We start from the raw sequence: 25,981 nt of genomic DNA on the forward strand, positions 1-25,981 counted from the left end.
ATGCCCACCGTGGATGATGTCCTGGAGCAAATTGGAGAGTTTGGCTGGTTCCAGAAGCAAGCCTTCCTGTTGCTATGCCTGATCTCAGCTTCTTTAGCGCCTATCTATGTGGGTATTGTCTTCCTGGGCTTCACCCCTGGCCATTATTGCCATAATCCTGGGGTGTCCGAGCTGAGCCATCGGTGTGGCTGGAGCCCTGCAGAGGAGTTGAACTACACCGTGCCAGGCCTGGGGTCTTCGGAGGAGGTGTCCTTCCTCAGCCAGTGCATGAGGTATGAGGTGGACTGGAACCAGAGCACCCTTGACTGCGTGGACCCACTGTCCCGCCTGGCTGCCAACAGGAGCCAGTTGCCACTGAGCCCCTGCGAACATGGCTGGGTGTATGACACTCCCGGCTCCTCCATCGTCACTGAGGTACTGATGGGTAATGGAGATATTGAAAGGAAATCACAAGTGGTTCAGTGTCTTTTGGGACAGGAAGGAGAGGCCCAACTTCCTGTATACTGAGCAGGGAACAGGCTGTGCCCTGGCCCTCTGTGTTTTCCTCACCATTTGATGACACTGAGACATAGCTAATGTGTGGGGAACCTGGTTGTTTTTTTTTTAAGAATATTTTACATTTACTTATAAGTATATAGCTATGTATAAATGTATATACACATATATTTCACGGTGTGGGTGCATGGTGTGTGCATGAGTGAGTATGTGTGTGTGTGTGTGTGTGTGTGACTCCTTCCATCTTGTGGGTCCCAGGGACTGAACTCTGGCCATTAGGTTTGGCAGCAGGCACCTTTACCTTCTGAGCATCTCACTAGCTCAAAGCATCATCCTCTCTCTTTTAACTGACTCGTCTTTGAATACAGTCCTCCTCATTCCTGCCTCCCTGTGGCCAGTTCTGTGGAATCCCCCCATCTCCTCAGGTAGTTACTAGTGGCCCAAACAACGGCCAGAGACATAGTACAGGAATCGCCTCCGCTTTCCCATCAGGCTATGTGATACTGGCCAGGCCTATTAGCCAGATAGAGCTGGGTAAGTGCCTCCGTTTCTCTGAGCTGTGACGTCTCTCTAGCAAGCAGAATTACAGTATCTTCACCCCCCCACCCCCTGTATTGTGAGGATCAGCTGAGAACTGAAACAATGGTCTCCAAACATAAATACAATTTCACTGTGATGACCTAGAGGAGCCACAAAGAGGTTGACCCCACCATTAAGTTACTCTCTCTTCGTTCACTTGACTTTGAGAGTCTTACTTGTTTTGTTTTTGTTTTGGGACAAGGTCTCACTCTGTAGCCCTAACTGGCCTGGGAATTTATAGAGATCCTCCTGCCTCTGCCTCCCAGAGTGCTGAGAGAGAGAGAGAGAGAGAGAGAGTCAGTGAGAGAGAGAGAGACACACACACACAGAGACAGAGACAGACACAGAGAGACACAGAGAGAGACAGAGAGAGACAAAGACAGAGAGAGACAGAGAGAGAGGGAGAGAGAGAGAGAGAGAGAGAGAGAGAGAGAGAGAGAGAGAGAGAGAGAGAGAGAGAGAGAAGGAGAAGAAGGAGGATGAGGAGAGGAGAAGATAATACAAAGAGCCAGTAGATGTTTTTTTCTCTTCATGGTCTCTTCTGACAGTGAGGGTGGTTTGTCCCACAGACAAGTCTTAGGCCCAGGCTCAGAAGCTATGTTAGCAATATCTCAGCCATGGCCAGGGCACAGCTCACGTGGGCTATAGTCCTCCCCAGCCAACCCCACCCCCCCACACACATAGGACTTCTTGATTTCCCTTCCTCCTTTCTTCCCTTTCCTTAAAGGTCTTAACGTCAATACAGGCAGGGCTGCAGCTGGAAGGAAGCCCAGTGTCTCTTCCCCCTGCCCGCTCAGCTCCTGGTTACTTGCAGACTGAGTGCTAGACACCTCGATTTATAAGGCATCAGCTCACAGGCTTCTTCCAATGACAGACACCAAGTTAAGATGGCTTACCTTGCAAGAATGCTTTACTGGAAAATCTAGGAGCCAACCAATACTGTCGCCTTGGTCTCAGGATACCCTTTGCTTGCGCTCAGACTATTCTCCAGTTCACTATGTAGTCAAAGAGGACTTTGAACTTGTGAGCCTCCCGCCTCTACCTCCTGAGTGCTCGGATTACAGGTGTTTATGTGCCATTGCATAGTTTATTGAGTCCTGGGACTATATATACTAGGCAAATGCTCTACCGATTGAGTTACATTTCCCAGGCCCGCTTTGCCGTCTCCTACCTCTCGGGAATCCTTCAACTCCACCACCAACTTGAGTCAGAGCCACACACCAGGCTTAGACGGGACTGTTCCTCTAGCTAAACAAGACCACTTATGGTGGGCAGTAGGGTAGGGCAGCTGTGAGATAGAGCATGCCCAGTAGAGATAAACAACAACTGTTTCTACGTAGAACAGGCTGGCCTCAAACTCACAATGACCCCTCTTGCCTTAGCCTCCCAAGTACTGGGGATTAAAGTATAAACTGCCATACCTGGATAATTTCTCTTAATAGATATTATATATTATATATTATACATGGTATATAATTACAAATATTACAAGGGATGTGGTGTAGTAATTATTATGCAATAAAATTAGGCAATACAATTATATTTTATTATATAGTATGTAACTAAAATCCCATGTAATGTTGGTATTTCCAACATCAATTATTAGAACAAAATATTACATACTGCCTGCAACCTCATTGTTCATTAGACTGGTCTGGGTGATATTGAAATTCTATCTTCAAAAACAAAACAAAACAAAACAAAAAAAAACCCCACAAAAAGATAAAAAGGTAAAGTGACTTGAGAAACGACATTCAACACAGATGTTGTAAGACAGAAAGACAGGATATAATAGGCCTAGGATCATGTCTCATTGAAAGGTTATGGCTTCGGGGAGTGGGATAGGAAACTGGGGAGTCATGGATGGAAGCCAGAGGAAGTAGATGCCTGGGCGGGTGTCGAGGTAGTACCCTGTAAGGTTGGGGTAGAGGGGAGGGGGGAGACTGAGGAGGACGGAAAGGATCTTAGGAAGAGCTGACTGTCCGCACATAGGGAAGCTAGAGCTTGGTGAACATTTGACTTGTGTACTGGTGTCTAGAGAGAGAGTCAGGACCTGGCGCTGGGAGAAAGAGCATGGTGCCGGGCAGAGTTTGAAAGCCAGTGGTATATATGTGGAAATATTCAAGGGTAGTAAGAAACACAGATATGTCAGCAGGGAAATGGCTCCTTTACTGTGCAATCCCGAGACCCACTGTGTACATGCAGGATATGCGTTCAGGCATCCAGAACCATTGAAAGCCAGGTGTGGTAGCATACAGCTGTAACCCCATTGCTCTTCTAGGGAGATGGGAAGTGGAAAGAGGAGAGTCCCTCAAGCTTGTGGGCCAGATAACCAGGTGCACACAATGGCAAACCAAGAAAGGGCTGGTGAGCTGGCTCAGCTGGTAACGGTTCTCCCCACCAAGACTGACCACCCGAGTTCAGACCCTGGAACTGAAGGGGAGGACCCACTCTTGAAAGTTGTCCTCTGCTGTACACACTCATGTACACATCCACATGAGCGTGCGTGTGCACGTGTGCACACACACATGTACACACAGACACACGGACACACGAACACACACATGCACACACACACACACACTCAGAGAAAGAGAGAGAGAGAGAGAGAGAGAGAGAGAGAGAGAGAGAGAGAGAGAGAGAGAAGTAAATAAAAAAGAAACCCTATCTTAAACAAGATGGAGGTTAAGGCTAGCACCCAAAGTTGTCCTATGAGTTCCATCACAAGTATACCACGGCATGTGCATACCTGTAGTCTCACACATGTGCACACACATGCATACACAGCATACACACACATAAACACATTTCACACACAAAATGAAAAACCGAGGTGGAAACTGATAGAGGAAGATAATGTTCACCTCTGGCTTCTGTGTGCAAGCATGCACATGTGCATGCCCAGATCAAAACAGAAGCTCAGCTGTGACGAGGCAGGAGGGCGGAGGAGACTGGCCTGGACAGACTCTATCTCCTATTTATTTTCCTTTCCAACTGCTTTCAAACACCTCTCGCCTCCCTTCTTATCCCAAACCAGAGATCAGAAGCTAAGCGTAGTTACTCATTTCTGCAAAACTAATTTTTAACTCATCGTTGCCTTGGACATTGGAACTTGCTTTAGGAAGGAAGACAATTGACCTTTGTTTAGGTCCCACCCCAAGACTAAAGGATTGGGATCATTAGGCTCCCCGGGGGGGGGGGGAAGGAATTAGATGTTCCTTAACTTTTGCTGCCCTTCCATGCTCTCTGAGCCCCGGCTTCACCAGAGCCCACATACCAGGCTAAGGAGAGCCAGTGTCCCTGCCAGCTGTGGGCATTGAGCAATAGGAAGCAGCCTTTGGACAGAGATGAGCTGAGGTGGCCACGTTGCTACTTCCCAAACTTGCCTCCATCTGTGATCCACTGAGGTAGAGCTTAGAGAAGATGGGTGCTTGAACCAGGGCCCCGGCTGACTCTGAAAAGGCTAACTGTGAAGGTTGCTTTGAACGCTGGAAAAGCTGCCTAACCCTGGTGCAACCCCAGCAGGCTCAGCAGATAGGCCTGGGAAGCTCCATCCCCACTATCCTTACCTTCGATGTAGACTCAGGCTCCCTGTAGGGGCACGGATGTGTCTAGGGTACAGTGGATGGGTGGAGTTTGGGGGCAGGGGCTCTAGACATTGATACTGGACAAGGCTTGGGGCAGTGTTGATTCTCAGAAAGCAGTGGCATTGGGAGGGGGTAAGACTTGAGTCAGGACAGGCAGGCTACCTCTGGCTATGGCATCTATCTGATCCACACGCAGCCCCAGGGTAGAGTGACCACCTCCACCTTTGAGGAAGGGGACAGAACATCCCACAACAATGGCAACTTGCCAAGATCAGGTTGAAAGCCAACAGTTAAAAACCAATAGCGGCCAAGAAGGGAGGCCAAGGGGCAGCATTCCCATGGGCTTTCTGTCCTCCCATGGTTTTAATGACAGACAGAACATTGTCACTGGACAGAGCGGACACAAACGGACAATCAAGTAGATGAACCTATATGCGTTGGAGGCCCAGGATACCCAGGACTGTCTGTCCCAGGGTGTCCCCATTGGCAGATCATACGGCAAGGAGGAAATCTGGAGAACTTAGGCCTCAGGACACGTTGAATGGGTCTGTGAGACACGCACCCCGTGAAGGTGTGTGTTAGACTGGGGTAGGCAGAGAGAATCCAAGTGACACTCTTCAGGGACTCGTCACCCCCCAGAGTGAGAGATAACAGGGTCTGGGCACAGGTTGGTGAAGGACAAGGTTGCTACTTCTTTCTGGTGTTGAGTGGCAATGTCCGATCATACGTATCTCTCAGGAAAACGAGGGGCTGTGTCAAAGAATGCGCAGGCTAGTCCCAGCGGCCTCAGCTAGTTGAGTGCAGTGTCTTGAAGTGTGTGACCCTGTGATAGGACAAGGGCATAGAGCTCGTAGGCCAACTTTAGAATCACGGGTTGAGCTAAAGAGATCCCAGCATCTAAATTAAAATGGTTCATCGTTTACCAGTTTCTTACCTCCAGAGCTCACAGCAGGCCCCCCCACCCCCCGCAGGGACACAGCATGAACACTTTCCACTGGGAAATTGAGTTGCTTAGTGACCTGTTGCTTTCCTACCTCTAAGTGTTGCTCCAGGCTGCTCAAGCCATGGGTCTGCAGCACAGAGCAGAGCAGAGGGACGAAAAGGACAGGAGAGTAAGAGCTGCGCCAACCCTAGGGAAGGCAAGAGGCCCCATCCAGCACTAATGCCCAGAGTCCTGGAGTCCAACCAGTCTGCCTTCGGCTCTCAAGAGAGACTGAGCTGGCTGTGCACAGGACTGAGCCCTGTTCAGAATGTGCCCTGTCACCCTGTGCTTTGGGCCGGCCGGTGTAGAGGGTAAAAAAAAAAAGGCCTTGTGCACACAGATGGGGCACCGGAGAAGCCAGGAAAGTTAAACACATGGCTGAGCTCTTCAAGGGGTTGGGGGAGGCGTGCAGCTGCGCTTCCTGGAATGGCAGGAAAGATATGATTTTACAAGCTGGTGATCCTTTGATGTCTGATGAGAAAGGCCCTGCCTGTATCTTCTAGAGTTCTTGTTTTTACTTATCCCAGACCCTTTCCCCTAAATCACTGTAACTGCTTTTAAGTCATAAAACCCATTCTTGGGAGTGATGTCACTTGAGTTTACAGCAGCCTAAGTGACTCTGTGTTATCTCAGGACCCAGACAATCTGGACTCCTACAGGCACTTTGTTTACCTCAGTCAAGCTCCTTAGACCCTAAATCTTGGGCACTATCTCTTGAGTCAACAGTACCCATTCCTGTGAAAGAAGCCAGATGTACTTTGTAAAGAATCTCAGTGTAAACATGTCTTAAATTGTTGTTCACATGGGACTGAGTTAATTGTTATCTGAGCACTTTTTTTTTTTTTTCTTAGCTCCTGTTACAATAAAATCAGGCCGAGTTTCCTTCTTTGGTTTTTTTCCTGTTATTTATTTATTTTACATCCTATCGCTGGCTCCTTTCCTTGCCCCCTTACCACAGTCTCTCTTCCCCATCCCCTTCCTCTTCTCCTGCGAGAGGGTGGGGCCCCCTGGTATCCCCCTAACCCTGGCGCCTTAAGTCTATCCAGGGCTAGGTGCATCCTCTCCCACTGAGGCCGGTTAGGGGAATGGATTCCACAGATGGGCTACAGATTTAGGGACAGCCACTATGGAAGAGCTTGGGGAAGAATTGAGGGCCCTGGAAGGAAATAGGAACTCCACAGGAAGACCAGCAGAGTGAAGTAACCTGGACCCCTGGGAACTCTCAGAGACTAAATTAATCAGAGAGCAACGTGGGCCGGACGGAGCACGGACCCCGTCTCCCACATATGTAGAAGATGGGCAACTGGGTCTTCATGTGGTTTCCCCAACAACTGAGTTTTATTTCATCTCTGATTGTTCACTTTTCCCTGCCTGCTGTAAAGCCTGCAAGGGAATCACTACAGGCCAGGAAGGCCTTTCCCCAGCCTTTCCTCCTCAAGGCCTCTAAACAGAGGTACACGTCCAAGGCTGTCCTTTCCCTCTGTCTCCTTAATTCTTCCCCTAGCTCTTCACATGTAGGACTCCCCCAGCTCTCATACTCTACCCCATGAAGCAGACTCCCTGTGTTTTGCCTTGGTCTGGTCCCTTCTGTTTTATTTTCCTTTAGTACCAGAGTTCAGTTAAGTATATAACAAGTATAAAACAAGACTTCTTTTTTCTTTTTCACATAGGGTCTTACAGAGCCCAGACTGGCCTGGACTCACCATGTAGTTGAGGATGACCTTGAACTCCTGATTCTCCTGCCTCCACTTTCCTGTCTATACTTCCCCAGAGCTAGTATCATAGGCATGGGCCACCATGCCTAGCTTTATATTTCCTTTGTTATGTGTCTTTGCATGTGGTTTTGTGTGTGTGTGTGTGTGTGTGTGTGTTTGTGTGTTTGTGAGTGTATGTACATAGGTGCTTGGTTATGTAGCCTGTAAGTTGACTGTGAGTGTCTTCCTCTAGTGTTTTTCACCTCATTTGTGAGGTAGAGGTCTGTCTGCACACAGAGCTCTACGTTTTGGCCAGCCTGGCTACTCAGCACGTCCCTGGGAACTGCTCCTCTCCTCTGCCCAGCATTAGGGCTACAGACACATACTGCTGCACCCAGCTTTTTACGTGGGCGCTGGGGATCCGAACTTTCATACTTCCACACTTCACCCACTGATCCAACCTTGGTTGTATTTCCCCATGGAGGGGAGTTATGGCAGCTACAACTCCTCTGAGGCTGTTTATCTGTTCTTGCTCTTTTTTTTAGAATGATGTTTTTGTCCAATGATAGCCAAGTACTAATGGTAAAGCAACAGCAGCCATCCTCATAGACAAAAATGTTTTGGGAAGAAGCTGGGCTTGGCAGTGCTAGGCCTATGCTGATGTTTTAGACATAACCAATCTCGCCTGGGGAGATGAACTTCCATGTGGCAGTCTGGTGGAGGATGGGAGTAGACTTTCCCATGATTCTCAGTTGTGTTTTCTCTCCAATGCTTCAGTTTAACCTGGTGTGTGGAGACGCCTGGAAAGTGGACCTTTTTCAGTCCTGTGTGAACTTGGGCTTCTTCCTGGGCTCCCTGGTTGTGGGTTACATTGCAGACAGGTATGTGAAGGCAGTCTACTTGAGCCAGGCTTTGGAGAGTGGACAGAGGTGAGGGGTGTGATTGGCCAGGATCTATTGTGGAGGGCGGTGCAGACAAGATATGACAGTGGGGGCTCCATGCTGCTGGGACTATTGGCAGAGAAGCTGGGCAGTTGTGGAAGGGGCATGCGGATTGGATGGAGGAGTGGGGCTGAGAGAAATGGAACGTTATGCTTTGAGCAGGGAGCATTTTGGTTTGCAAGCAGCCAAGTCTCAGCCTGGCTCTTTGTGGGCCTGGGCTTATTTGAGAAGTAGGCATCCTAACTTAGACATGTAGAGTTTAGAAATGTGTTTAGTTGGTCTAGGAGATGCACAAGAAGGCTGTCAGGTGGGCAAAGGGAGTAAATACATGCATAACCCTAGATTCTTAATTCCTCCCATGTACCTCTTTGTCTCTGCAGGTTTGGCCGTAAGCTCTGCCTCCTGGTGACCACACTGGTCACCTCCCTGTCCGGTGTGCTAACAGCAGTGGCCCCAGACTATATGTCCATGTTGCTCTTTCGCCTGCTGCAGGGCATGGTCAGCAAGGGCAGCTGGGTGTCTGGCTACACCTTGAGTAATTACATCAGGGCTGGGTGTGTGCGGGGGGAGAGGGCAGCTGTCCCTGTGTCCATGACAGATAGGGGTGAAGTAGTGGTGGGGTACAACAAGGGGGAATCAAATGTGGACGTGGAAGTTTGGGGAGCAGGGAGTGTTTGTGGGGTCTAGGAAAGGGAGGCTGTTAGGGGAAAGAAGGGGGGGAGTATTAGGGTTGTTGTTGTATAGGTATGAGATCCTTTTTCTCATCTGTCATATTTGGTGAGGGTTGTGAGAGGAGGTACAGGAAATGAGGTAGGTAGAAGGACTAATTTCAATGTTGTAGAAAGAATTTACAACTGCCCCCTGCCAAAAATACAAACAAACAAGAAACAAAACAAGCCAGGCTACAGACATAGCTGATTTGCTAAAAACCTAGGAGGACATGAGATAGCCAGATGAGGGGAGAATAGGAGGTTCTGCCTTGAGAAATATTGCTTCGCTAGTAAGGGTCAGGTAGTGCAGGCTAACTCATAACACCTGGAGGTTGATAGTGGTCAATAGATTAGGAAGGGCAACTCAGGGTTGAATCCACATTCCAGGTCTGAGAAGCTGTAGGATTTGGGATAAGTCAATTACCATTCTGTGCCTTAGTATCTTAGAAATGCAGATAATAGTGTTGCTTTTGTCTTGTGGGTTGTTTTGAGAAGTAGGTGTGTTACTGTGTATCTAGCTGGCCTACAGCAGTGCCAGGGATGTAACCCCCTCTGTGAACATTGCTGGTGCTGCCTGTAGGCACAGTGCTAAGGGATAGGGCGCTGAGGTAGATGAGATGTCCCTCTGCTTCACTGGTTCTCAAGGCTAGAGAGGGGCCTACAGTCAGATGCCAAAGTGGATTTATCTGGATATGGTAGGAGTCTCAGAAGATCTCTGTTCCCTGACGCTTCACATGGCATTCCGTTCCATCTCATCTTGCTCACTGGTGACTCTCAGTCTCCTTTCTTGACTACTTAATATGGCTGGACCTCAGGACCTTGCCCTCCTGCAACTCCGAGCTGGTTAATTTGTGGACCTTCCTTAGTGAAACACACCAGTCTCCTGCCAGCGGCTCAGGTCACAACCCATGACTCCACGACCACCTTGTATTTCCAAACTCCTATAGTCAATCTTGTTACTGGCTTTTGTTGCCCATAGGAACCGCCTGGTTTTCCACCCTTGACTGGTCCTCAGCCCACCATTGCTTCATCTCCAAGTATACCTCCCAGCTGCATACATACTCAGTTCTCAACTCTTTAGTATAGGGAGCCATAGGTGGGCAGAAAGTCATTGTAGCTCTCTGCTGCTATGGCGCCACACTGAGAGAGACACAGACAGACAGACAGAGAGAGATCCCAGGATTTCCTGTTGTCCCTTTGCAGCACAGTCCTTCACTGGCGTCCTGGCCACCAGACTATGTTCCTATAGTATCTGTGAGGCCAAGCTGCTCCCGTCCCCTGTGGCTGTGTTCCATCCACTCACTACCCACCAGTGCTATGTAAAATGGTGGTCTCTCTGCCTCAGAGCCTCCCGTTTGCTTCCCTTGACATCCCATGTCTTCATATGAGAGTCACTGAGTGTCATTTTCCCATTGGGAGGGTTAGTGCCTTTCACCCAGGAACAAGAGACTCCATTTGCCTTCCAGCACCCAGAGCAGAGCCAGGATTCCGAAAGGCGTGCTAAGGTACTCGGAGAGTGATGAGCCAGAACTGTAAGAGAACTTTCCAACTCAGCTCATAGTTCTTATGAATATTTGGGGAGGAGAAGCTTACTTCTTGAAGAATACATGAATAGCAAGTAAGAAGGCAAGAAGGGAGGCAGTGAGAGAAAACCTAGCAACAAACTGGCCTGGTAAACCTGGAGGCCCAGGCTGAGTGGCATCAGGCCTGGGGGAGGCCAAGCATGCAGACTTTTATGGAAAGGAGAGGTAGAAATTGCAGACAGGAGCAGAAGTGGCTGAGGTGAAGCCTGTGGCTATTGGGAGCAAGCCCCACTCTCGGTCTTTCTTCTCTGGGGACTTCCTCTGACCAACATTTCTTTTTCAGTCACAGAGTTTGTCGGCTCAGGCTACAGGAGAACGACGGCCATCTTGTACCAGGTGGCCTTCACAGTGGGGCTAGTGGGGCTTGCTGGAGTGGCCTACGCCATTCCACACTGGCGCTGGCTCCAGCTGGCTGTGTCCCTGCCTACTTTCCTCTTCCTGCTGTATTACTGGTAATGCCTCCCCGGCCAGAAACCAGGTGTCTCTGCATGACCTTCCTGCTCCATGCTGTGTCTGCTTGCAGGGCTGGGCTCTGGGGTCACAGAGGGATGTGTGTTAACCTCTGTCACTACATAGGCCACCTTCCAAGAGGCATGAGTCTGCACTATCACTCCTGCGGGCCCTGATGCTTAAGTGTCTTCCTCTAGCTTTGCTATGCATGTCATTCTTTTGATGTGCCCAGGGTGCCCAGGGCTCCTCACAGTGTGGGCTGCATTCCTTCCTTACACAGAGCACCCCACCCTCAGATATAGGAGTGATACCACAGGGAAGCCTGCAGGCGGCCTGCCCACCTCAAAGGGTATATGCACTTTCTTCTAGAAATGAAAGGCCAAGCCAGCCACAGGGAGAGGGCCTCAGGGAGTCAGCCCTGGGCCGGCATCTAACAGTGAGGCCCCGGGAAACCTTGGAGAGAGTCTTCATGAATTATCTAGCACAGGGATGACAGACTAGAGGAGGTGTCACTGTCGTGGCTACTACATCCTGCAATCCCCAGAGTCCCTGGAGCAACACCGATTTAAGTCAGGTCCTCTCTCTTTGTTGCCTGTGCCCCCTCCCTGCCCCCTGTGCCCCTTCCAGTCCCACTTCATGTTTTTACAATGTCTCCATTAACCAGGAGATGTCTCCCCTGCCTGCCGTCTACCCACCCAGCAGACACTTGGTCTTAGTTAAAAGAGCTTACCAGTAAAGACATAAACGGAAGGACTCCCCACTATCAACCTTCTTTGGGGAAGATGCATAGATCATGAACACCCCCAATGAAGTGCCTTTTTTTGGGGGGGGGAGACAAAATTTCTCTATGTAGTCCTGCTGTTCTGGAACTCCCTTTGTAGACCAGGCTGGCCTCGAACTCAGAGATCTGCCTGTGTCTGCCTCCTGAGTTCTGGGATTAAAGGCATGAGCTGCCACTGCCCAGCCTGAAGTGTCACTCTTCTTAGATGTGTGTACTTTGTGGGTCCCAGGGAGTTAGCAAACGCACAGCGCTAGACTGTACTGTGCATAGGAGAGGCTACAGGGAAAGGGTGGACTTTATTTCAAGGGACACTGAGCTAGACCCAGACTCTACATGGAAGCTGTTACCTGGGTCAGAAGAGCCTGTCCGCTCCCTGTAAAATGAGAAGGGGTTTTCTGGTAGAGGGGGCCTTGGCTATTTAAGGGTGTTTAGCCAGGTGAGACTGCCTGAGTTGTGGAAGACCATGACATTGGAGTCTCAATCTCTGAGCTGCTCTTCCCAGTCCTGTGCTAGACAAAGGACATGCCCAAAATCTCAGCACTCAGGGGTGGGGTAGGAGTGGAGGATACTGAGGCAGGGGGATTGTCATTGGGTTCAAGGCCATCCAGGTTACAAGCTAGCCAGGAATACATGCAAGGACCCTGTGTCCACTAAATGTGGGGAAAAAGAAAGAAATAGTGTGTTATCCATCCAATCTCATGGCAGGTGAACGCTTTGTTTGGGAAACAGCACCCACATTGTCCTGCAGCCCTACTATCCACATGATATATGCATGGCAGGGAATGTAAAGCTCCTACTCAGTGTGCGTTTTCTCTGGAACAGGACTCCTTTAAGTGAGATGGGACCCCACTTCACAAAAAGAGGGCTTCAGGGGATAGGGGAGAGGGGGAGCCCTCACTCTTTTGTGAATCTTAGCCAGTGGCCCCAAGCAGCAGTGGCCTACAGAGGTCATGCATGGGCCACACAGCCTGAGTCCCAACTGCACCTCACAGCCGAGGCCTTTGTTCACCAGCATCTTGGGGAATCACAGTCCTCTGAGGATGTTGGGTTGCTCTGAGCCATGCACCCAATCACTCCTGTCAAGGGTTAGGTGGGGATAAATTCTCGGGGAAAGGCCTTGCAATTATGAGCTGTGTCTGCAGGTTTGTCCCAGAATCCCCCCGGTGGCTGTTGTCCCAGAAGAGAACCACTCAAGCCATAAGGATCATGGAGCAAATTGCACAGAAGAATGGGAAGGTGCCCCCAGCTGACCTAAAGGTACTGAAGTTTGACTGGGGTTCTCTCCTTGTGGGGTTGGGGCCACCTCATGAGGCTCCTCCTGGGGGACTATCACGTGCACCCAGGCCAGGTATAGTGATGCCCAAATCTCTCTCAGATGATCTGCCTTGAAGAAGATGGCTCGGAAAAGCGGAGGAGCCCCTCATTTGCCGACTTGTTTCGCACCCCAAAACTGAGGAAGCACACCCTCATCCTGATGTACTTATGGTGAGCACTCTTCCTACACAGCCCCTGGGGCTGGTCTGCTACTGTCCAGAGGCTGGGTACCAATGAACTCTTGCCCAGAGAGGAGCTGAGCACAGTCTTTGGGTCTGAGTCTTCAACAGGCCTTTCTGCTCCCTTGTTTTTAAGAATGGGTGAGAGATTAACACCAAAGAAAGGCGAACACACACAAAGAATGTCTGAGGCCACCCTAGTCTAAGTGTTCTTTGTTTTGGGCCAGCTGAATCTTGACTTGATATGGGGAAGGGGAGAAAGTTCCAATAGCTTAGTGCCTTTAAGTACCCTTCCTCACATCTGAAAACCTTCATAAGGTACTCTCTTAGTGGCTAAGGCCAAGCTGCTGAGCTCTGGGCATCCTCTCTTACACAGAACTGCTCTGCGCCCTGTTTGCTTTTTTGCATTATATTTTAGTGGAACAAAGAGGCAAGCTAGTAGGGTATTATTACCAGCACATAGTAGGCCTGTGGCAAATATTGGCTTAATGAGTAACCATGGCTCCGTGGATTCTTCTGATCTGTTTTAGACACCAGGCGCACCACTCTTGCCCTGTCTTGGTGTCCTTCACCTCTCTCATTGGGGTCCTGTGCTCAGCCGTGGATGTGTTACAGTTGACCACGTGTTTGTTGTGTGTGTTTGACTCAGTAGTGTGTCTCCTCCGCATAGTACCCATGACCCACCGAGCGAGCTCTGTGTTGACGGCCTCGAAAGTGCACGAAGATCTGCTGTTTCTCATGTGTCCTTCCCATCCCCCAGGGAACACTGAAAAGGTCCATCTCATGTTCCGAGGCAGCCTGCGTCCACCCCACCTCCCCGGGGCTGCGCACTGCAAGGCAGCCGCGCTTTCTCAAACATTTTCTGTGCTTTCCTTTGGCTCCTGAACCAACCAGGAATAGAGCTGTATTCCTTCTTGTGACCTACTTGGTCTCCTGTGGCTCAGATCCAGGATGACTCTCTTCCATCCTCTCTATCTGCTTCTCTCTCTCTCTCTCTCTCTCTCTCTCTCTCTCTCTCTGTGTGTGTGTGTGTGTGTGTGTGTGTGTGTGTATGTGGTGTGTGTGTCCGTCCATCTGTCCATCCATCCGTCTGTCTGCCTGTCTGTCTGTGTGGAGACCCAGGGTCAATATTAGATATTGTCTATCATTCCTCATTTTTGAGACAAAGTCTCTCACTGACCCTGGAACTTGACAATTCATCTGGACTGCCTGGCCAGCAAGCCTCGGGGATCTATCTCCCTGTTTGTGCCTCCCCTGCTCTGAGGTTTCCGAGGCTCTGAACTCATGCTTGTACAGAAACTACTTTACCAATGGAGCCGTCTTCCTAGCCCTCACCGGCTTTTCTATTACTACAACCAGGGGGCTGCTTTAACATCTTGGTCATGTGACCATATGAGCGTACCTGTACCTGTCTGTGACACAGGGCAGTGCCATCGTAGTGTGAGAAGTAGTATGCCTAGTTCATAGGCATCGGGAAGCAAGTGAGACAAGCTGTAAAGCTGTGGTGGTCACAGCTGCAGGAGCATTTTAACATATGTGCAATTCCAGGTTTTGCCAAAAGATGGCAGCACGTATTCACCGACCGCTTGACCAGTTATACAGTTGTTTTTCTTAACTGTGATGGTGCTGGGCTGAAAGCCATTCTTCATGATGGGATAAAACAGTAGTTCCTTATGGATGGCCAAGTTTTATGCAGTGGTGACAATTTCCAAAATAGTATCATTTCCTCTTAACAACACAGACCCCTCTAAGATTGGACTTGGGCAGCTGACTTAATGTCTTCATTGACTAGGCAACGTGATGTTGCCAGGTTTTCCTGGAATATGGGTGGATTGGTGTGCTGGGAGAAGAGAGAACACAAACGGTGCCTGATAAATCAGCTCTGTGGAGCCAGAGACCTAGCTAGCCGGGTACCTTTGGCTTTAGAAGGATGGTCCCGATAATGTACTTTTACCTTTGCTGTGTGACCGGAGCTGTACTAGGCTCATTTGTCAGTAAATATTCACGGCAGAGCTCTATCTTACAGGCCACCACTACCTCCTTCAAACATACACAAAGTACACAAAGCAACCCAAGGCCAGGTCCTGTGCTTGGCCTGCACCTGGTCTCTAGTCTGTGGTCTGTGTGTTACACATCACTCTGTGGGGCTCAGTAAGTCCTGAACTTGAAGCGATCCCGGAGGAAAAAGTTTTCAAAGTAGGTGCGTTGGGGATGCCCGTGGGACACACTGTCACATCTGTGGGGACACAATGTCCTATCAAGGATCCCAGTAGGGTACTCTTCATGTCACCCCCAAGGCATCTCGTACCATGTGACCTGTCCTTTCGTCCAGCTGATTGGATTCCTTGGAGCTGGCCTGTGACTTGTCATTTCCTTTCTGCAGGTTCTCTTGTGCCGTGCTGTATCAGGGCCTCATCATGCTCGTGGGGGCCACAGGGGACAACCTCTACTTGGACTTCTTTTATTCTTCTCTGGTGGAGTTCCCTGCGGCCCTCATCATCCTTGTCACCATTGACCGCATTGGCCGCATCTACCCAATAGCAGCATCAAATCTGGTGACGGGGGCAGCCTGCCTCATCATGATCTTTATCCCACATGGTAAGTTATCTGTTTTCATTGCCTCCCAGGTGACCGAATTGTGGGGACAGTGTCGTAACCACCTGATAAGCTTCTGGAAAAAGAAGAAAGGCAGGGCATGACCTTGGCTAGACTTTAAACAGTTTTGGATTGAGGTATGGCAAACATATAACGAGCAAGTTCTAAGTGAATGAATGACTCAGCTTGTTAAACATACAGATACCTGGGTGGCAGACCTTATGACCAATACCACTGTTCTGCCAACCACCTTTCCTGACCTTTTTGCCACAGGTTAGCCCAGGAACATGAATGGAGCCACCCTGAATGTATGCCCTCCCCACCCCATATCTGTGGGACTTCTCTATGCGGTCACAAAGACTACTGCTTTTCTTAATATAATATTGCTCTTTATATAAACAGCACACCATGTGCTCTCTCCCACTGGTCATTGCTTACAGTGTTTGTCCACTGAGAGTAGAGATGTGCTAAGTATTTCTTCTTGGTAGACGTGGGTCCTTGTTTCCTTGGGGACATATCTGTGAGCACACTGGCAGAGTCCACATGGACACCTGAGTTTAGCTTCAGTGGACGCCTGACAGCTTTCCGAAGATGGCCAGGACACCGTCTGCTTCCCCCAGCTCCGTGGGAGTGTTCCACTTGTCCCATGTCCCCTATAGCTCTTTGTCCCGCAGGTCTTCAGTGGCAGGCAGGTGGTGGGTGTGAGCATTGCATCATAAGTCTTACAACCCAAGACAGAGGGTCCAGGCAAAGTTCCTTGAGGTGGTTTTAATTTGAGCATGTACACCGCCTTTCCAGTTGGAAGCTGTAGCTGCTACCCCTCCTCCCCACACCCTTTTGTTACTGGGTCCTGCACTATGAGCCTGGTGAATTACTTTGGCAGGGAATTATGGGAAAAAATCTGCAGATCTCAGATTTTCAAGAGTCATACTGGTCAGGACACAAAAGTTGTGTGTGTGTGTGTGTGTGTGTGTGTAGGTTAGTCTCTGCAGTGTCTCCGAAATAAGACCTCCTCTCTTCTCCTTCATCTCTTTTTTTCTAGAATCTAGGCGAAGATTTTTAAACTGTGTGCATTTGAGGATGGGAAGAGGAATGCAGGGGTGCAGAAATTGGAGGCCATTCTTCCCTGATGGCCAGAGCTAGGGCATCGCTGGTCCCAGGACCTTCCTGGCCTTAGCACCTCCACTGGCTCTCTCCTAGGATCCCTGTTGTGGTAGTTAGTCCTTTTTGGCCTCTATAAAGCATCTTAGGGTATTTCAGGCACCAGTGGGTTCTAGCGCCTCATCAGAAAGAAGACTGGTGTAGGCTCTTGCTGTGGGATGACTCCCAGAGAAGGCTGAGGAAGGATGGTCATTGGGTCCATCAGGATGGGGGACCTTGCTAACTCTAAGAAGAATGGGACAGGCCATGTGGGAGTCTAGGACAGGGCTGCAGTCTTCAGAGGGCAGAGCTTGGCCTTAAGGGAACAGTTCATATCTGAGCGTCTAGTGTTGGACAGTTAGGGAACAGTTGACATGAGACCAGAGTTAAATGGAGACAACAATGATAGCCCAATAGTGGAAGCAAATGCCATGGCCTTGGCAGGGGTGAGTTAGCTAAACTTCAGTGCACGTAGATCCTTGGCTGCCCTAGACTGAAGTACAGAGCAGAGTCCTCTGAGGGCAGGGATGCCAGCATGTCCCAGTGGCATAATTGATGTGAACCTTCTATGGACAGAGCGTGGAGCCAAGACTATGTTGTGCCCATTCTCTTTGGGAAGTCACCAGTGGAATCAGCATCTGGAAACAGGGCCAAGGTCACACATGTGTAAATGCAGAGACTTTCTTAGGGAAGGGACCTGGGTCAGAACCATGGGCACTTGAGCTCTGGCGGCAAGGGAGGCCAAGTAGCACGAGGTGAACTGCAATGCTCTCCTCCTATGCGACACCTTCCTTTCTTTGCTTGGAAAGGAAGACTAGGTTGAGGCTTAGTTCAGGGGCTGGGTTTCTACCACACCGACTGTGCCTCAGGCACCGAGCTAGCAACATCTCCCTGAGTAATAACTAGAAGCCAGGGTTTCATTGCTGTGGCCAGACTGGGCATTAATGTCATCCCTAACTCTCACAACTGCCTGCAAGCTGTGTAGGTTCACTCCATGGGGGGCTCAGCTAACTAAGGCTCGGAGAAACATATAGCTCATCTCTCTTCAGAGCAGCTGGTGGAGGCAGAATGGATTTAAACACTCCAGTCTTTCTGCGTGATGGAACCTTCCAGGATACGTCATTAGCAACCTCCCCAAGTCACCTGGACATTGGTTTACTTGCCTATGGAAAGTGGTCCCAACCAGTCCAGTCCAGTCAGGCATCTCCTCTTTCCGCTCCAGTTCATTCAGGGAGCTTCCTTGCGCCAACTATCTTCTTGTTCGTTCCTTCCTAGAGCTTCACTGGTTGAATGTTAGCCTCGCTTGTCTTGGCCGTATGGGAGCCACCATTGTGCTACAGATGATCTGCCTGGTGAACGCTGAGCTCTACCCTACATTCATCAGGTGAGGCCACAGATGGGGTTGGACACTTAAGTAGCCACCTGATAGCCAGGCAGAGAGCAGCACTTCTAAGGTGTTTCTGTAAGAAGCCTCCAGGCACGGGCCACTGTAATAGTTCCTCCATGGGGGGCTCAGCTAACTAAGCTAGTCTTTGCTGTTACAGAGTACTCTACCAAAGCCACTTAAGGGAGGAAAAGTTTATTCTGGCTCACAGTTCGAGGAAGCACAGTCTGTCAGGGTGGGGAAAGCATAGTTTGTCAGTGCGGGAGGATAGCTGGTCACTCTGCCTTGGCAGCCAGGAAGTAGAGAGTAAATGGGAAGTGAGGTCAGACTATAAAACCAAGGCCCTCTCCTAGTGACTCAGTTCCTTGTTTGTAGAGAGATGACCAGTGAGGTAATTTCCCTGTTACTGGGCCATCTTTATTGTTGTTGTTGGGTTGTGGATCTTTATATCTCTGCATATCAGGCCCGCATCAGATACTGGACTCGTATATAATCACCTTCCACACAGAAGGCTCCCACTCTGGACTGCAGCCCCACAGGACATGTTTTGCATTTTTCACATAGTCCAACATCCATCTCACTCTTCCCATCTTTGCTCTGGTTGCCTAGTTTTGCCTTCTCCGGACCCTCGGCAAACGAGAGGCCATGATCAGTGGCTCTCTGTTTGACTTCTGTCACTGATGATGATGGGCTGATTCACTTTACTACATTTGCCAATTCCGTGTTCTTGCATGAAAAGTATTCCAGAGTGTGAGTGTCCTAGTACCTGCCTCTCCATCCGAGGGTCAACCTAGCTGCCAGCATAGGATGGTAACGGGTCAGCTACTATCAACATCTTGAAGCCTTTGAATGGACACGTGTTCACATTGGGAGGACACAGGAATGGGATTGGAGGGTCAGAGTTAGATGAGCATGTGTTTATTTATTTCGTTTTCAAGACAGAGTTTCCCTGTGAACTTTCTCTGTAGACTAGGCTGGCCTCGAACTCAGAGATCTACCCGCCTCTGCCTGCCAAGTGTTGGGATTCAAGGCATGTGCCATCAGCACTGCCTGTGTTTAATTTTATATTTCTAAAAGGTATTTTACAAAAATGCTGTGCCTTTCCTTTATGCATCCTCCAGACATATGCAGGGCATGGAGTTCGGCGTTTAGTGTAGCCTCTTTGAGGTTCTCCTGGGAGACAGAGACATCACGGTCGCTTTGCATTTCCTAGCTGCCCATGATGTTTAGTATCTTGCATGAGCTCATTGTCACCAGTATTTTCAGAACTTTGTTTTAGAGTTATTTAAAATGTTATTTGTCTTGTGTGTGTGAGTGAGTGTTTGTGTGTATGTATGTGTGTGTGTGTGTGTGTGTGTGTGTGTGCGCGTCTAGAAGTCAGAAGTCAATTTGCAGAAGGCTGTTCTCCCCTTCCACCTTCTCCTTCCTCCATTTTTGGGGAGCCAACTGAGGTCATTAGGCTTGAGAGCAAATGCCTTTACCTCCAGCCTGACCCTAGTCTCCAGCCCTGAGCTCTCAACATGAAGTGAAGATTATTTTAATTGTGAAAGCAACTACTTTATTTGAAGTTTTAATAAAATGGCCATTATCATAACCTGCCCTTGGTTAGAATTTGGCTTATTACCTTAAATTCTCCTCCTCAGGAATAAACTATTCTTCATTTGTTCTTGTGAAAACGTCCGAGAAATGCTCCAGCTCCCTAGTTTTGTCTAACACCCGCAGGACACAGATGACAGCAGCCTACTCTTGGCTTTCTTCTGCCAGTTCCTTTATTAGAAGAATGTGGCTTAGACTTTTGCCTGTAAAGAGGGTGCTTGGTCTGAGTACAAGGAGATGAAGAAATATTAAGGAGAAAACATTTCCCTAGGTCTTCCAAGACAAAACAAAACAAAACACCAAACCAAGCAAATAACAAAAAATTCATGTGTGTGTGTGTGTGTGTGTGTGTGTGTGTGTGTGTGTGTGGTGTATATGTGTGTGTGTGTATGTGTGTGTGTGTGTATGTGTGTGTGTGTGGTGTATGTGTGTGTGTGTGATCTTCTATATTAGTATTTGTGAGCCACGAGTCTAAAATTGAAATAGCCAGACAAGCAGATCTCTTGTCATTGTCACAGCCACCAGATTAAAAAAAATGGTCAAATGTGCTGTGTGTCACTATGACAAAATACCTGAAACAATCAACTTTTAGGAAGGAATGGTCTGTCTTAATCCCCTCTTTCAGAGGTTTTGATCTATGCTCACTTTAACCTGTTGCTGTGGGTTTTGGGCTTGAGATCTTAAGCTAGTACCAAGTATTATGACCAGAATGTGTAGCTAGAAAGGAAAACAGAGAGAAAGGACCAGAAAGGACTGGGGTCCTCATCTCCCCCCTTCAAGGCATTCTCCTGATAACCAATCTTCTTGTAATTAGACCCCACCTCCTAACGCAATGGGTCTCAAGCTTCCTAGAGCTGCTACCCTTTAATACAGTTCTTCATGTTGTGGTGACCCCCGACTATAAAATAATTTCATCACTCATTTATAACTATAACTTTGCTAATGTCATGAATTGTAGTACAAATATCTCATATGCAGGACATGTGATATACAGCTCACAGAGCGCTCGCAACCCACAGGTCGAGAACTGCTGTCCTAATGGCTCTGTTAGGCAGTGACCAACTGTGACACACGGGCTTATCTGAACACTCCCTTAAATAATAGCAGTTACCAAGCCTGGCCCTCTATGGAGGTGGTCAGTTGCTACTTTCCCTAATTACTCTTTCCATTGTGTGTAGGATGATAAACAGTCACAGAAAGTAGGAGAAAAATCTGAATGGTCAAGGATAACCTTAAACCCTTATGCATGCACACATAGCCATGTGAGTTCCAGTCTTTCTAGTCAACTAAATCAAATGCATATAGCTAGCAAAGGACAGCCATTTTGGCTGCTCATTACTCTGTAAGCACCTGATTCAAGAAAGACTATGTGAACCACCACATGACCCTGTCTTATTCACAGGGAAGTCTGTGATGAGTAGTTCTCTTCGTCACACTCTGGGCACCAGACTCATTTGGTGTTGATAGCAGACATTGCCTGGTATGAATCTGGGTCTTACTAAACTTAGCCATACACAGATATTGTGTTCTCTTCCCAAGTGATAACATACCGCAGCCCTGGAACAGGCATGGGATGCAGCTACTGTTAAAGTCAGAGACTGCGCGTGCTTGCTCATCTCCATTGGTCCGTAGCTGGCCTCTGGGAGTGTGAGGGCTAAGCTGGGAGTACAATTCCAGAGGCAGGCTGTCTTTTTCAGCCCTCTAAACGGAGATCAGCCTGCACCCATCTCTGCTCCAGTCTGCTGCTGCCTTCTCTCCGCACAGCTCTTCCCACTCCTAAGGTTTTGGGGTGCCAAGCACTCACCCCTGGCTGATCTCGTGCCTGCTCTAGGGTGCCGTTCACACCTTGAAGGTGAAACATGCACGTGATCTGTCTGGTCTCTGTCTTCCCAGGAATCTCGGGATGATGGTGTGTTCTGCCCTATGTGACCTCGGTGGGATCTTTACCCCCTTCATGGTGTTCAGGCTGATGGATGTTTGGCAAGCTCTGCCCCTCATTTTGTTTGGTAAGACTTCACACCTATTCCTTTTTTCCGTCTGGTGGAGGGCATTTGTGTGAGCACTCAATAGTTGCTTGTAGACTGAATGTCAAGGTTGGAGCATGGCCGTCGGCTGTCTCCTGGCTCATTCTACCTCCCATTTCGTATACTAGGAACATGCAATTCCCACGAAGTAGCCACAGAGTTTCATCTTGTGGCTCTAGAGTCAACCCATCACACACTCCACAGGCTGATGATCTTTTGGCATAACCTACTTTCTAATGCACTTGTATGCCCTGAGTATGTCATTGTTAGGGGCATGACGGTGTTGAATGATTATCCCTTTCCAAGTGTGATGGCATTCATCCATCAGCCCAGCACACTGGGGCCCGGGAGAGGACAACCCCAGAATTAAGGGTTTACAAGGACTGTGTGTGAGACTCTGCCCTAGAGATCCCAGTGGTGAGGGCTACAAGGAGACACATAGGAATCAACAGTGTTCTATGTCCTCTTTACTGGTAAAGCTGAACCAGTGAAAGAATGGAAATACTGTTTCTGTCCCCAAATCTAGAGCAAAAGGTTCAAGACCTGCTTACCCAGCAGCAGAAAGATAAATGTCTGGTTGTGGGAAGAGAAATGCCAGGCCTGGCACAGGCCAATGCATGGGGAAGGAAAGAGAGTGAGGAAGTTGGAGAGTGGATGGAAGAGAATGAGAGAAGGGAAGAGATTAAGAGACAGGAAAGGAAGAAGGGAAGGGCAGAGGGAAGGATGAGAGGAGAGAGTAATAAGAAGGGCTTATCCCTGTGCAGGTTGGTTTTACTCTCTAGCCCTGTCTCCACCCCTATCTCTATAATTATGTACCTATGTATCTGTCATCTCTGTGCCTAAGCATACACACACCTATCATTTATGTTTCTATTATCTATCCCTTTTCATCTTTTATGTATGCATTTACTATCTATCTATCTATCTATCTATCTATCTATCTATCTATCTATCTATCCATCCATCCATTCATCCATCCAACTATCCATCCAACTATCCATCCATCCATCCATCCAACCATCCATCCATCCAACCATCCATCCATCCATCCATCCATCCAACCATCCATCCATCCATCCATCCATCCATCCATCCATCCATCCATCCATCCATCCAGCCAGCCAGCCAGCCAGCCATCCAACCATCCATCCATTCATCCATCCATCCATCCATTCATCCAACCATCCAACCATCCATCCATTCATCCATCCATCCATCCATCCATCCAATCATCTACCACCTAGCTATCTACCAGTGCATACATTTTTCTGTTTATCTACCATCTATTTATCAGTCATCACCATATATATATATATAATTACTTAAAACTGATGTTTACATTTTCACTCTTGCATTTCTTTAATTATTCGATTGCCTCCAGTTCTTTCTTAAATGTTCCTGATGACTTCCAAGATAAGCAGCATCTCCTCCCTAACCCCTGTCTCACTTCACAAGCCTGTTCTAACACACTTCCTTGGACTTTGTTTCATTTGTAGGGGTTTTGGGCCTGACTGCTGGAGCCATGACTCTTCTTCTTCCAGAGACCAAGGGTGTGGCTTTGCCTGAGACTATTGAAGAAGCAGAGAACCTGGGGAGGAGGTGAGGGCTGTGCGGCCAGGAAGGGAGGGTGTGGCCGTATCCTCTGTGAGAAGTCACAGCATTGCAGCAATTCTCATTTCTTCCACTTTAATGGTGGGAGGAGCTTTTCAGATGTTCAGGAGCTTCTTCCAGAGATGCTGGAGGTGAGATTGGAGCTCAGCCACTGAATGCAAGGAAAAGCAGAGAACCAGAACCTACTTCTTAACATATAGTTATCCCATGACACATCAGGGACGGTGGACAGTTGTCCGATGACACATCAGGGACGGTGGACAGTTGTCCCATGACACATCAGGGACGGTGGACAGTTGTCCCATGACACATCAGGGACGGTGGACAGTTGTCCCATGACACATCAGGGACAGTGGACAGTTGTCCCATGACACATCAGAGACGGTGGACAGTTGTCCCATGACACATCAGGGACGGTGGACAGTTGTCCCATGTTACATCAGGGACAGTGGACAGTCAGAAACTTATGACACAGAAGAATAACAATGGAATCTGGGGAAAAGGAAGGTTCTTTTTAATGTTATTATTTTTGAAATAGTCTCTCTATTTCACCCTGGCTGGCCTCAAACTCACTATGTAGGCTTGGCTGGCCACTGCCTCCCAAGTGCAGGAATTAAAGTTGTGCAGCCACTCCCAGTGATTCTTCCCTTCGGACTTAGAAAGTGAGCCCAGGAATTAGTCTAAGTTCTGTGCTGAAACAGGCTCCCTCTGAACCTCACCATGAGACATCTTGGGGCACTGAGCACCAGTTTAATCACATGCACAGTTCCCGTTTGGTGACGACCTCGTTCTTTTAGTTGCAAGTGACAGGAATGCATAGTTAATGTTCTGTCATCTGACTCCAGCCTGTTTCTTTGTGATTTATTAGCAGCACATGCTCATCCTTTAAAACCTTTGTGGGATACTTCAGTCCATCCGCTCCTGCCTGTAGGGACAAGGGAAGCTGTGCACGTTTAGTCTGAATCATAACTCGGGCAGCCTTTGCTCTATTGTTAACTTAAAGGCCAAACCAAAAGCAGGATTCAGTTCGAAGCCCTGTCTTTATCTATTGCTAGCTCTCCTGTTCTCTACATTGTGACACACTTCTGCATTTTTCCTCTTTTTTTCAAACAGAACACCTCTTATTTATTTGGTGACAGCTTCATAATAACACATCCTGATCCTATCCACTTGCAACTCTTCCCCAACACTTCTCCCAGGTACTCTGTCCCCCACACTTCCTCTAGGTACTCTGCACCCCCAATACTTCCTCCAGTTACTTTGTTTCCCCTAACAATTCCCCCAGGTACTCACAATGTGTTCCCCAACCCTTCTCATGTTTTGTTCTGTTATTTTTGCTTGTTCATTTTTGTTTTTGGTTCTCCATCTTTTTGAGAATATTTTCCCTGGGTAAGGGAACTAGGCAATGTATTTTCCCCACATTTCTGAGGTCCCAATGACAAACGAAAAGTTTGATTCTATCAAAATTACTCCTGGGAAACCAATAAGTATGTTGGGATTACTAACAGATCCGGGGTGAGGGGTTATAAAATACCATGGGTGGTCCAAAAGCAGTGGCATTGGAAAGTCATCCCCTCATATGGAGGGAGGCCATTCTTCTAGGCTTCCTCAGTGTATATACCCTAGCCCCTCCCAGAGACCCTAAGGTCATATGTAATTAGGACAGAGCTGCATATACCTAGCTTGGAGGAAGGACTGCATACTTAGCAGAGTCTAATGATCCTCCCCACACCCTCTTTGAGCAGAGTATGTCAACAGTCCAGATGTGGTAATCTTTCACAGACACAGCTGTCTGAGGAAGAGGGTGGTTGCTGTGCTTGGAGCATAGTACTGCTCCACACCCAGTAAATCCAACCAGTGCTGCCTGTTGGAATCTTGACTGAGCTTATTGGCTTGCTCTTGTACAGGTCTTGTGTAGGTAACCATCGTACGGTGATCTCATGGCTGTGATGGTCATGTCATGTCCAGGAGACAGTTACATGGCATCCATTCCTATCCTCTGTCTTCTTCCTCTTTCCGTCCCATCTTATGCGATGTTCCCCATGTCTCAACTTTGCAAGTTCATCATCAAGATTGTTAATTGGAGCATAATGGTCTTTCCAATGCTCGGGTCACGGAGGTAGCCTAATCTATATAGTGACTTTGAGACCAGCGTTTCCAGTGAGTGACAGGCCAGCAAGGGCTATATGACAAGACCCTGTTTCCAGAATCAGACAAGCAAAGTTGTTGATTGTTCATTAATTTTAATTTTTATTTATGGTTGCTACAGGAAATCGAAGGCCAAAGAAAACACAATTTACCTTCAGGTCCAAACAGGCGTATCCCCAGGTACCTGA

General features: G+C 48.5%; 1 protein-coding gene across 1 annotated transcript; it reads left to right on the plus strand.

Moving 5' to 3' along the window:
* LOC308439915 (solute carrier family 22 member 1) lies at positions 1–25,981 on the plus strand (the record flags this gene model as incomplete). Its single annotated transcript, XM_080941861.1, has 11 exons — positions 1–414; positions 8,115–8,218; positions 8,659–8,813; positions 10,855–11,023; positions 12,945–13,059; positions 13,178–13,287; positions 15,679–15,893; positions 18,306–18,414; positions 21,904–22,016; positions 23,531–23,633; positions 25,915–25,981. 11 exons carry the CDS (start codon positions 1–3, stop codon positions 25,979–25,981), a joined length of 1,674 nt encoding a protein of 557 aa, XP_080797987.1.

Source organism: Micromys minutus, assembly GCF_963924665.1.
Source record: "Micromys minutus genome assembly, chromosome: 30".
NCBI classification, from domain to species: domain Eukaryota; kingdom Metazoa; phylum Chordata; class Mammalia; order Rodentia; family Muridae; genus Micromys; species Micromys minutus.